A 13,267-nucleotide genomic window follows, 5' to 3' on the forward strand; every position below is an offset into this window, starting at 1 on the left:
TTACGATTCTTATCATGCGTCTTGATGTGTGTACCAAGATTGAAACGTCGGTTAAAGGTAGCATTACAAACAGAGCACACATGTTTGCGATTTTTGTCAATCTTGATTCGCTTATTTGTCTTTTTCATGTCTTTTTCATCGGATGATTTACGTTTGTTGGAAGGAGTGGTTATTGAAGGAATGACTGTGGAAGGAATGACTGTGGAGGGAATGTGTGTTGAAGGAGCGAGTTTGTCTTGTGTGATGTTGAATAGAGAATCATCAATGTCAAATAAATCATCATCAAAATTGAAGAAATCTTGCTGCAGACTGTCTTGGTTCATATTGTTATTGTTATTGAGCATATTATAAGAGACTTCAGAAGAAGGAAGAGGAGGGAAGAGAAAATCAGAAGAATCTTGAGTGTTATTGTTGTTGTTTAGTAACATCTGTGATGGTTCACAGTTTGTTGTTTCAAAAAGATTATCTTTAGTGATTGGTGTAGTTTGTGCAGTTGTAGTGATAGCAGAAGATGCAACAGGTTCATGCAAGGGCATATCATTTTTAAGGTATTTTGCCACTTGAATATCCTGAGGATCTACAGCAGTAAACTGGTTACCAAATAAGTTATTTGAGGATGCGATATAAGGTGAATAATAAGGTGAATTATGAAACTGATTTAAGCTTGGAGTAAAAGCAGTTGCTGGAGTAAAAGGTGTATTTAAACAAGAGTCTAAATATGGAGTATTCATCATAGGAGATTCTTCAATGCCACTGATAACAGGAGTCATGTCACCCATGAAAGCAGATAATTGATTTTGATCAATATTTGATGTGTTAGATTGTTCACCTAAATTTAAAGTAGAGGCTGGAACATTATGATTGATTAAAACGATCAGTTCACATGTTTCTTCAAGTAAAAGTCCTTCTTTATACTCACTATCAATGTTTTCCCAGACTTGACTGAAATCGAATTCACAATCTTTAGAAAATTTGTTTTTAAATAAAAAGTGTTGAAGGTTTTCCATATCAATTGGTTGAGAAGACATTGTTGATTGCTGTAATAATGAAAATGTAGAGTAAAGTCTCTCCGTAATGAATAAATATATAAATAGAAGAGGGTATAAAATCTGTTTGTTTTTTTTTCTTTTGTATGAAAATAAAACACACAAAAAAAAAGATTATTAAAAAAAAAAAAAAAAGAAAGTAAATAATAAAAAGGAAAGGGAGAGAAGTAAATCATCTTTTGGGTTTTATACAAAAGCGAAAAAGTTCCGCAGCAGTTTTTTAAAAAAAGTTTTTTGTGAAACATGTTGTAAATGAGTCAATTGTTGGTTTTGGCTTCCCTTCTCCCTAAAAGCGAAAATAAGTTCAAATAAAGTACCCATGAAGGGGGTGGGTCAGTGATTTGACCACAGTTTCTATGGTAACTGCACACAAAGTTCAATCTCAACTGTTCCTTTTTATATATTCGTCAGTTCGTTTGACACAATTTTCCGCAGTTAGATTACCTTATTTGTCGGCGATTTCCAAAAATAGCACAATCATGGATGAACTTCAATTTTTTACTTGTTTTCATACACAGTCCTCCAGATCGTTCCATTTCCTTGATCAATTTGAATAAAACGAACGAGTCAAAGGTCAAGTTATGTTTCATGTGGCACCTCCACTGCTCCTTTTTGTTTTTACATGCCAAGTCTGTGATCCAAATACGCGCACAGCCACATCATGCGTTGTAATAAAGGGGGAATGGCAAGATGTGTTACAAATGTACAGAAAATAAAATAAAGACACGTTTTAAATAAAAAAGAAGCAATAATAAAACATGAATAGAATAAAGACTTGAAAAACTCTTTAACAAAAGCTAGATGAACAATTCCTTTTTTTATTTTATTTTATTTTTTTTACTCCCTAACCAAAGATTACTCACATGTCTCTTCTTTTAATTACAAAAGTTCTCAGCAATAAAAGTGGCTGGTACCACAACAAATGAGGTCACTGGGGAACACATAAATAGAACAGACATTCAGTTAAAGACAATGGCAAGAAAAGTCTTTACTTTTTTAGACACCGTGCCACAAAAGAATGTATTTACTCTTCATTTTACAATTGTTGACATGCACATACACATTTATGAGTCATTATGTGCCACTTGGAAATTTCATATCAAATCATTCTATTTACAGAAAATTATCAAGCATGAATTGTCACGCTGATTCCAGCAAATGAAAAGAGGACCCAATTGCCCTTAAAAAAATACAATGTCTACCAAAATAGTCCTTTCCGAATCAGACTGCGTCGTCTTTATGCACCAATGCATAAAACTTTATTAGACGATATCTCTGGTAATCACAGATGATTAAAAACACAATCTACAAAGCAAACTATACAAAGTCAGATTGAAGACTCATGTCTTGTTGATGTAAACTTGGCAGATGAACTCAAGCATTGATTCAAAACCAACGATTTTATGCTCAATTTAGCTTTCTCATTCTGGAATCTCTTCAAAAATTTTATGGTTCATGTTTAACAAGTATCCTTGGCACTGTCAGTACACACATGTAGACAAGAGCAAGTTGCGTCATGCTTCTTTCATTTAGGCATTCATAAAATGAATAGTTTTGATAGACTAATCTTTTAAGCTTATTGAAGCAAAAATAAAAAAGGTTTTCATAACTTTTTATAAAAATGAAAAAAAAAAAAATGTTCTTTATTCGTTCATGTATTAAATGAATGCTTCTAATTTAAAAATATTATAATTACAAGGCAAAAAGAATACTGTATTTTTATAAAAATATATAAACGAACTTTGTCTACTTTATTTGTTTTAGAAAAAAAATGAAGACATATGTTATAAAATGTTAATAAATGAACAATTGCAAGTATACAAAAAACAGTGAAGGTGAAATATTATGTATAAAAAAAGATTCATATACTTTAACTTTAGATTGCCTCAGGAACACTTTGAGGCTCGTACTTGATCATGTTGGGAACAGGGCGGTAAATATACTATGACAGATGAATATGAATACAACATAGACGCACAGGTGCACATCAACACTTACATCTCGGTAAAGTTCATCAATCTTCATACGAACTAAACATTTACCAGGCACTTTACTTGACTCCATAAACATTGGCCACATAACATGGTCTTTTGGAACGTATTGAGTTAAATATTTACGAACAATCTCCCATCCTTCGCCACTATAATGAAGATCTAACACACGGATAAGTCTTTGAAGTTGACAGTGGAATAAAGTGTGATATAAGAGTTTGAAGACCTATAGTAAACGATAAGTTAAAAAGGATCAAACAGATGCCAATCGTACCTCTTCTAAACTGTGAGCTTCAACACAGCTATCAGGCAAGATATCTAATTCAACACCAGCTGACTTCTTGAGTGTTTCATTGTGAGCCTTGACACCACCAAAGTCACGGATAACAAATCCCTTTAATAAACCAGTCTTTCTATCAAAACGTGCTAATGTGTTTTGACCGTGAGCTTCAAATGCGACACCGTTTATAAGACAAGGGGGTAAGAATGAACGAAGAGCAAAGTCAACGTATCTGCAAGTACAAGTTAATACCCAGCTCGTCTTTTATCCTTCTGCTTACCTATCCAAAAACTCCACTCTCTTTTCTTTTGTATCCAAGTTCCAAACATGAGCCACTAGGGTTTCATCGGTATCAGGTCTTTGAATCTTTTCAACCAGGGCACCACAAGGAATAAACAAATCGTCCTGGTACTTGGGATCGTATTCTAAAGCTTCACGAATAACGCTACTGCAGTGCTTTGCAACATCAGAATCTTCATGACGATAAGTGATTGTTCCCAATTCGCGTTCAATAGCAAGGACTTCGTGATCATAGGTCAACTTGGGTACAACGTTGAACGAAAAGCCGGGTCCGAAATAGGTGGTGAATGGTGTGACGGTACGAAGGGCAGAAGAGATTTTGATACCCAAACAGAGCTTGACACTTAACCCGGGTAAAATATCCGGTCGTGCTACAGATCGCAAAGAAGCCAGGGCTTCTACATTCAACTGGTGTTCTTTAGAGAAGATCACAGCGTCTTTGAATTTTTCTTGAATGTTGGGAAGTTGAAGTTCGTGAATAGCAATAAACACATAGTTTTGGTATTGAGCACGGATGTCTTTGTGGTTTCCACCTGCGTCCATCAATGCGTTCACAAGGGGAGCGGATAATTCTTCGTATTCTCCACGCAAAATAGCATTTTCTCTAGGAATACCAACCAAACGCACCGCAGGATGATCTAAATCGTACGATCCTGGATTCAAAGGTGGCATCGGGGGAAAGCTTTTACGGGCTTTATGCATCTGCCAATGAAAAAAAAAAATGACGTATGATTAATCCCAGATTTAATCTACAGAAAAAAAAAACTTACAGGGTGAGTGGCATGTCCTTCAACAACCGATTGTTCCCATTTTATGGTAGAAGAATTCAAAGTAGGTAAAGGCTTAGGGTTGTCATAAGTATACTCTATTTCAAAGGTTATTACCCATCCATGCTAAACTTGCAAACATTCGAATTCTTACTTTGGAAAAGGATAGAAGAGCCAAGTTCTTGTCCAATTTGTTCACGTAACTTGGAGTTAATCTCCAAGTCTTGAGCAAAATGATTCCATAATTGAACAGCACTGTATCCATCAACGAGGTCAAAGGTCTTATTTCCATCCAGGATAGCTGACAAAGTATCAAAAGTCTTTTGCTTTAAGCTGTCTCCAGATTTAAGACTGCCAGATGATTCAACAGAATAAATGTGTGGTAACATGTCAAGAAAATCAACAAGATCGATTTGTGGACAGCGAATACCATTGAACAAGGCAACACGCTCGTTATTTAAAATAGGAAGGCCACGAAGAGGGACTACAGTCAAGATATCACTTGCAGTAATATTCGTAGGTAATTCGGATTCCTGCTTGACGGTAGTAGGACGAAGCAACAAACACAAGCCAATGAATTGGTTATTGCGATCAACAGACTTGACAGGTACAAAAAACACGGGAACGAGAGTCTCAGAGACCAAACATGTAACTAAACGGGATGTAGTAGCAAAGCTTGCGTAATGTTCATTTTGGTATTCACTCGAGGCAACAGGCATATTATGTGATTTTTTTTTAAAGAGAAAAAAAAAAAAAAAAAAAAAAAAGCAATAAAAAAAAGTTCACCTTATTTTTATGTATTTATGTAATGTCAAAAACTGAGATTTAAAATAGCAAATTATTCAGCAGGATGATCTTATCAGATTCTCTTTGCAAGCTCTGTAGGCTTGTAATACGTTACTAGTATATTCCGAAAACAAAGTTAAAATCAATAATAACTTTACATAGTTTGATACAAGTTTGAAGCAAAGGGTCACATCTTGAATAACACATACAAAAAAGTTGTTGATTTTCTTTTAAAGGCAATATTGATTTACGACAAATATCAACAATCAGCTCTGTTACGCAAACCAAGTGAAACACTGTTAGGAAACTCAAGAAAAGAACAGGGAAAGCCGTGTTTCCGATCCTGGTTTTCTACAAGTCAAGCGATTGATATGCAGCATGATCATACTGCTTGAAAGGTGGGTTGTAGCCTTATTATGAGTACCAGCAGACTTATTTTTGCAAGGATACTTTGTGAAAAAAAAAAAGGTTGTACTATCGTGCCTGTGTGTATTACAACATGAACTTAATTTCTATTAGATTATGCGGCTATTTATCAGATCTAAAAAGTCATTTAGTGCTATATTGATTAAAATTGCGACACGCATTGGTCTGGTTTGTGTGTTTAGAATCTTTGGAAATCCTTTTGTTGATCCATCCAGAATGTTTCATTGCTTCGTGTAATCTCAACAAGATAATCACAAAAATTTTTCTTTGATAATCTACAGTTATTTATCGTATCGAGTTATGATTATACCAGCAAAATAGTTCCTTGCCCTTGGTTAATTATTCCACTACAAAAAAGGCACTTGGTCAATAACGAAACTGATCATTTCAAACTTTATCTTTTTATTTTTATTTTTTTTCCAAAAAGATCTGATAATCTCCGCATATGAGCATGAAATATGACGGCATAAATGTCAGGGTAAAAGATAGGATCGATATTGTTTTTTAACAAAGTACCTTTAGGAGAAGCTGTCCTTACTTGTACATTTTTTGGGTAACATTTTACAATATTCAATATGCTTGACTCGTTACCAACATCATGTAAACACAAGGGTTCATAGTTTTGTGTTCACTTGACGGACCTTTTGGGGTTCGCTGTATATTCAACATTGTTTCACAGTCCTATTTTTCCCGTACCTTATTATATACAAAGCATCACTCTTAATTAAATACTTGCCTTAATGTTTGTATTTAAAAGACCTAAAAGAATTTTATCTTGATACTCACTTCATGTTGAATGCTCTATTCAAGCAAGTCGATTGGACCATACTGGATCCTCCAAAGTAGCACAAACATATGGCAGATTGTATTGTGTCGGCGTTGTATTTACAATATAGTAAAAAGGACACAAACATTTCATGGGCATTATGTTATCATTAAATTTGTTTTTTTTTGAACACCACATAGTCCAACAAGACATGATGTTGACTTTTTTTTTTTTTTCTTAAAAAGAATATACAAAAAATAGTTATTCTTGGCAACTAGCTTCAAATAGACTATAATTGTGCTATCGGCAGTACAATAATGAGTGGTTTCCGCCATCTTTTTCCTTTGGCCCTTGTATGTATGAGATTTGTTTTTGTTGATGTTGATAGATGCTTAATTGCAGGTTGTTATTCTTCAAGCATAATAACAACTAGTTTATGAATTATTGCATAGCATGCATCAAGCAATAACAATCCTTTATTTGTTTCTTTCAAGGACAACATGCTTTAAAAAAATCGAAAGTTTATCCGCTGTAGGTAGGACAACTGCTGACCTTGCAGGGGCTAGTTAAAAAGGAGGGTAAGGAAAGGAAAAACATCGGAGTGAATGATTAGTGTTCAAAAGTAGAAAATATAGGTTGTATAGTAAAGTTCTGGGTGGGTCCAATCTTATTGTTTAGTTAAATATAAAGACGATGCTCTTGTGTTTGAGATGCTAAATAAAACAAAAGTTAATAAAGTAAGCGGTGCTCGATTGATGAAACCCGATATCAGATCTTGAATGCCTGTCTCCTAAAAGCATCGGAATTAGATGTGACAACTTACTCAAAGTTCAAGTCCAGTAATATTTAGATCTATTAGACATTTTACTTATAGTGAATTTTATCAAAGAGTTTTGTCAGCCGAGCTTGACTTTGAAAAGAAAGCTTTTATTGTTGCTATCAAAAACCTGGGTTTTCAATCTGTAAATTTAAAATATTAAATTTGAATAAACTATGCAAATATTTTTCCTCACAAATAGTGCCATCTCATCTATCTGGATAATAATAAATAAACTAATGTGAAAGTTTAGAAAAGTTTCCAACTGTTAAAGGTAGAATATGTGCAGAGTGACAAAAACATAAATTGCCAAATTTAGTCATGCAAAGACCTCTATTAAGGCGTGGATCTTCCCAGAGTTGGCAATTTGTAAAGATAACTTAAAGTTGATTTTGAGATGGTCTCATATTTGGGATATCGATAGCTTGCATTCAAAATTACCATGCTCATTTGCAATATACATGAAAAGATATATAAAAAAAAAAGCATCTTTCAAGCCTACACTCTCTGTCTTTTATATATATATATATTTTTTCAAGGAAAGATGACGTGGAACAATTTGAAATCTCCATCTTTTTATAAAAACCAGGGTTATAGAATTTCTACTTGAAGCTTTCATATCAGAATTTTATTTTATAGTACAAAATATACAGACTTGAGCAATGTTTGTTACGCAAACTTAGTGAAAACTCTATACTACTGTTTTATAATTCTTTTGGATAACTGGCAATTAAATACTATTGTTGCTGAATCCCAACTGCTTATTCCATAAAATAATAATAACCATTGATGCTTTTCTGAGGAAAAAGACCCTATTTTAAAAAGGTTTCAAATATATAGTTCTTCATCTTACAATTAATATTTTTTTATGTAAAAAAAAGCAAATAGCATAGGACTGTCAATTAGCTAAAAGCAACTTTGGTTGAATAGAATCAGGTCATGTACACGATGCTTGATTGAATCAAATTCTTCATAAAAGTTATTTATCAGGAGATAGATGCTTTAGGAGACACCAATTTCAGTGATTTTCTTGTGGTCGTTAGAGAAAATCATTCAAACACTTTTACAAATAGATATGATAAAGAAAAATTTAAGCAATAAGCACTTTATACTTCAATTGACTCAGCAACAAATTTTTAACGACTCAACAAAAATAGCGAGCTTATTAAACTTAACTAGAATCACCATTTTGTACAACTCAAATAAACCTGTTATACAACAGGTTTCTCTTTTTTCCACAATTCACATATTTAAGTTCAATTGTGCATCAAACACAGAGAAAGCGATCCAAGACAGCACAATTTAACAGTAAATAATTAAAGACTTTGTAGCTACTTGTAATGAGTATTTGAAATAAATGACTTGATGAAACTTTAGAAAGCACGTTGTGCCTTCCTCCACATAATTAAAAATAGTAAACAGTGGCTTGTGCATTTTAAAGAATGCAGATTTTAATTTAACAAACAAAGAAAAACAAGAATATTGAGTTAATTGTTGTAGTATATAATAGTATCTATACAAAATGCTTTGCATGTGTTTTTTTAAACTGAAAACGGCTTATACGTCAAGGAGACGGTATACACGAGTCAGGGTCTACTTCACAGTGTTCCTATGAATAATGTAAAATAAGGAATGTATGTCCTTCTTATATTAATTATGATTTAGTATGGCAAAGTTTTGCTTAGCCTCAGTTCTGCGCCTCTCTTAAGATGCCGAATTTTGATCTTGTACAACCCAACTTGCAGATCTACTTTACATGAAGCAAAAAAAGGAAATTCAGCATGTTGCTTGTTTTCGCATGTTCTATACTAAAGAGGCTTGTATGGCATAAATAAACCAACCCCAAAAGACATACAAAGGGATCAAGTGTAGGTTAGCATTAAATGAGTAAAATTTGCTAGTACAAAAATAATTTAGGTGTCTCATTATGTGTAACCTGAATAGTTTTATTGTGAAGGATATAAATTATCTCCATTCATCCTCCTAATTTTTTTTTGTATTGTTTCTTTCTATTAAATTATTTATTACAATGGTTAAATTAGCTTTGTTTGCTGCAACTATTGCTGCTCTTTCAACCACTTCTATGGCTCAAAGTAAGTAAACTTGATGATCAATTGAATATGCATTGATCTAGTTTTGTTTTAGCAAATGTTCCTACTGATCTTGCAGCTGAATTCAGTAGCCTTATGAGTAACCCAACAGCAATGAAATCAATGCTTGCCGAGGTAAACAGAATTACCATATTATGTATCGTTTTGAAATTTTATTAACTATAACACACCTACTATGACAGGCTTCTAGCAACGTTGCTTACCTTCCTTCACAATATCAAGCATCAGCATACAGTGCTTTAGCTAAAGCTAGTGACTCTGTTTCTAATTTACCTGCTGGAAAATCTGCTGGAAACTCCATTAACAGTCATTCCAATAAGCCAATTGCTTTCGCTGCTGCTTTAATCACAGTTGTTTTTGGAGTAGGAATGCTCATGTAAAAAGCTAATCAATTAGATGAAGAATAAAGAAATAGTTTAATTACCATTACTCTTACATATTATAAATAAAGGCTTTACTGTGTATTTGATCTATCGTATATAGAAGGATATTTATTATTATTAACAATTTAAACAATAATTAATCTATTTATATTTGAACTCAAGGGAAGAAAAGCTGGTGTGTTTGTTTCATAGCTTGAATTTTTCAAAAGGCAAGTGTACTTATTTGGATTGTGCAAAGCCAACTCTGTGGTTCTGTAGATCGTAAATACTATAGAATTTTCGAAGGAATACATCTCCAACTAAAATGTATGTTAATATTCCGTATAATTTTATATCCTTATGTGAAGATTACCTATCCAAAGGGGACCTGCAGGTGGAGGAATGTCCAAGGCTACAAATCCCGACATACATTGTCCGTCAACATCCAAGATATAGTCTTTTCCTTGTAAGCAAAAGTCTTTCCCAGAAAATTGAAAACAAAATTCTGGAAGATTTCCAACAGAAGAGCAGTCAACTGTATATTGGCCATAGGCGTCCGCCTGGCCACCAATTTGATTATTTACAAACTCGGCAACAGCAGTAGGTGCAATTAAAAGAGAAGTTCCTGTATCAATAGCGGCACCAATGGACCCCATATTCATAGGTTGATCATTGAATTTGGTGTTTTGAAGCTCAATCTCCCAATAGCCTTTTCTCGTTACTGGTGACCAAGTAATATTACCTGAAAAACGCGCTTCATCAATCCCACCAAAAGCGAGTTCACCTCCGAGGTTATTGTTTCCATCGTTTGTATCACTCAACCAGAAGGAAAAGATTTCTTGATCGATTAACTTTTTATTTATCATGTTATAGAATGGCGGTACGGTTTGCTGAACTGAAATGGTGTCATACCCAAGTCCAAAAATACCATCAAAGCGAGCCATAGCAAAGGTGAGCCCTGGTTCTACAGTTGATTCTGCAAACCCTTGATCACGAATTTCAATTCCTCCAACACGAAGGGTGTCCTGTTTCCATTTGTTTTTTTCTTAGTTTTATCCCTTATCGCTTTCCTTTTTTTTTTATTAACTTTAGAAGATAAACGCATACCTGACTGTTAATTCCTTGTAAGGATCCACTTCCATAACGTATAACAAAATCTGTTTCATTCTTACGGTATGTGGTCGATTTAGAGGATGAATAGCGACGATGCATGAGACAAGCAAAAGACATGCAGTGAGTGGAAGGGACCCAAAGATTAGAGGAACCAGTGTCAAATATGACTGTGAAAGTTTGAGCGGGTGTTCCAATTTGAATTTCTCCATAATACTAAATTGACACATGAGTCAAAAGTTTCCATCACAAACAAACGATATAATGTACCTGAGCATTCATGTAATTCGAAAGAGGTACGCCATGATCGACGGTACCGTCAGCCTTTATGTCAAAGAAATTGGTCTTGCTTTCTAAAACTTGATTTGACTCAAGATACTTTTTAATTACATAATCGTCAATACTTGCAAAGCGTTGAGCTCTTTCTGCTGGCGTCTCTTTAATTCTTTTTATTGGTACTCTAAAGCAGAAGTTAATTGAGATAATTTAGGGGTTCCATATATTTGTGTAATGTTGCAAATGATATTTCAAAGAGTATTGGTTATTTACTTGAAAAGCGAGGCACTAGAAACTGTAGCAAAAGCTGTTATTATGATAGCGGACAAAATTGGTAATTTCATTGAAGTTGGTGAAAAAGATCTTAAAAGTAATTCTACTTAAAATTCTACTTAAATATGTTACATTGTTGCCATTTTCAGAATTTTTGCAAGACTTCTTTAAGTTTCTTTAGGTCGATCGGTTAAGTGTCTTTGGTGCCAAATATGACATAGGAATTTCGCCTAAAATGTCATGAAAGTTGAAAGGACTTACTGTTTGAAAGTAAGTGATACTTTAAGAAAACAACGTCCTCCCTAAAATTTTTCGTCCGCACAATTGTTTTACATTCCTTGAGAAATAAATATGCAATTTTGAATATATCGTTTTGACAATCTGTGTTTACGCTTACCTTTACCGTTTTCCTTTATTTTTTGACGAATCGTTTTAAAAATGGCTGTACTTAATCAATCTTCCTCTCAATTTGCATCAAACGAATCCCCCTTTTTTTTCTGTAAAACTTTAATAAATTCCTGACTCTTTTTAGTCTTACTAAATTTGTTGCTACAGTTTTCAAATTAATCTTAAGGGAAACCCCCCTCCCTATGCACAGGATTGCTCATTAATAGATTTTGCATATAAAACAGATAATTTTTGCTATTTATTGCACTTCCGATAAAAGATACAGGTCATTTGGATAAAGTGTTTTATTATAAAGTATCACATACGAGTCAGTTATTTGTTGCTGAGAGATATTGATAAAATTTCCTTCTAGATAAGGATAATTTGAGTAATGACAAACCATTTTTTTTTAACTTTCGTTGTTCAAAGCACAATATACTAAGCTTCATTCCTTGTATTTATTTTATTTTGGAAATATCTAACTATGATGTATGTATTATTGGACAAAGAAATCTCTGACTAACAGATATATAGGAGGTTTTTCCACTTAAAGCAGAATTATCAAATATCTGTGATTAAACAAACAATCAACAAATAGCAACAAAGTAATCTTTGTCCTTTCAATTATTGATAAGTTACTTTATCATCTGTATGTTCTTTTATAATTAATTGCATTAGTAATGCTTGGCGAACACTTTTCTGTAGGAATATGTGTGATTTGTAACTACATAAGCTATAGTGAATTCATACCCTTTTATTGGATTTCTGCAAACAATAGGTTTAAAGAGATGCTGAGTACTGTATCAGATAAGTCATTTTAATTTTATTGTTTAGTTATCCTTGATAATTTTTTGCGTAGCTCTTTTATAGAATTCTTGAATATGCATTATAAAAATGTCTTTTAGTACAGAGCTTAAAGAATATAATACACAATTTGATCTTATATCTAATTTCAGAGCAATGGCACAAATCATTTACGAAAATAAAGCAAAGAAATCTACTGCAAAAATATCAAAGTAAGTGTTGTATTTGTGTGTAATAACTCAAGTTTTTGCGTCTGTAGCTTTTGTCCGTTTTGGGAGGTCTGCTATACAAAAAGTTCCTGAATAAAAAAAAAGGCTTGAATCAAATGTTTATAGCCGTTGCAATCCTTCAAAATGTATTTGATATCCTGATAAATCTATTTATAAAGCACAGTTCATGTCATTTATGGTTTTATATACAACATGGAGTACATTATTTAGTGTTTCTATTGTGTAGCAAAGCAAAAAATAGACATTATTTTTAAAGTCCCCTTTTGATTGGATTGCGCATGATTTTAATGCTTGCTAAATTCTAAGCCATCTCTTATTACTATTTTTTTATTTTTTGCTATTTGTGAATAGACTGTATTAATGATAGTGATAGAAGGAACAATAGGAAGGCTACCAAATATATTGAGATATCTTGAACACTTAAATACACAAAATATCGAGGATCGCGATTTCAAAAGAAGAAAATTAGATTCTACAAATGATTACATAAAGTTGGAATTTCCAGTCGATTTACCAGGATTCCAAGAATATCATA

General features: G+C 33.2%; 4 protein-coding genes across 4 annotated transcripts; 1 reads left to right on the forward strand and 3 right to left on the reverse strand.

Annotated features, from left to right (window-relative positions):
- Nucleotides 1-96: 96 nt before the first annotated feature.
- RO3G_06863 (uncharacterized protein) lies at nucleotides 97-1,028 on the reverse strand (the record flags this gene model as incomplete). The annotated part of the gene is made up of 2 exons (XM_067661453.1): nucleotides 97-101; nucleotides 152-1,028. 2 exons carry the CDS (start codon nucleotides 1,026-1,028, stop codon nucleotides 97-99), a joined length of 882 nt encoding a protein of 293 aa, XP_067517554.1.
- A 1,894-nt stretch (nucleotides 1,029-2,922) lies between these two features.
- On the reverse strand, nucleotides 2,923-5,103 carry RO3G_06864 (uncharacterized protein; the record flags this gene model as incomplete). Its single annotated transcript, XM_067661454.1, has 6 exons — nucleotides 2,923-2,988; nucleotides 3,045-3,263; nucleotides 3,312-3,549; nucleotides 3,598-4,319; nucleotides 4,388-4,482; nucleotides 4,539-5,103. 6 exons carry the CDS (start codon nucleotides 5,101-5,103, stop codon nucleotides 2,923-2,925), a joined length of 1,905 nt encoding a protein of 634 aa, XP_067517555.1.
- Nucleotides 5,104-9,208: 4,105 nt separating this feature from the next.
- RO3G_06865 (uncharacterized protein) lies at nucleotides 9,209-9,670 on the forward strand (the record flags this gene model as incomplete). The annotated part of the gene is made up of 3 exons (XM_067661455.1): nucleotides 9,209-9,272; nucleotides 9,325-9,404; nucleotides 9,473-9,670. The coding sequence occupies 3 exons, from the start codon at nucleotides 9,209-9,211 to the stop codon at nucleotides 9,668-9,670; spliced, it is 342 nt and encodes a 113-aa protein (XP_067517556.1).
- A 222-nt stretch (nucleotides 9,671-9,892) lies between these two features.
- RO3G_06866 (uncharacterized protein) lies at nucleotides 9,893-11,382 on the reverse strand (the record flags this gene model as incomplete). The annotated part of the gene is made up of 5 exons (XM_067661456.1): nucleotides 9,893-9,972; nucleotides 10,026-10,677; nucleotides 10,760-10,978; nucleotides 11,033-11,222; nucleotides 11,312-11,382. The coding sequence occupies 5 exons, from the start codon at nucleotides 11,380-11,382 to the stop codon at nucleotides 9,893-9,895; spliced, it is 1,212 nt and encodes a 403-aa protein (XP_067517557.1).
- Nucleotides 11,383-13,267: the final 1,885 nt, after the last annotated feature.

This window comes from Rhizopus delemar, genomic scaffold, assembly GCF_000149305.1.
Source record: "Rhizopus delemar RA 99-880 supercont3.5 genomic scaffold, whole genome shotgun sequence".
Lineage (NCBI taxonomy): Eukaryota > Fungi > Mucoromycota > Mucoromycetes > Mucorales > Rhizopodaceae > Rhizopus > Rhizopus delemar.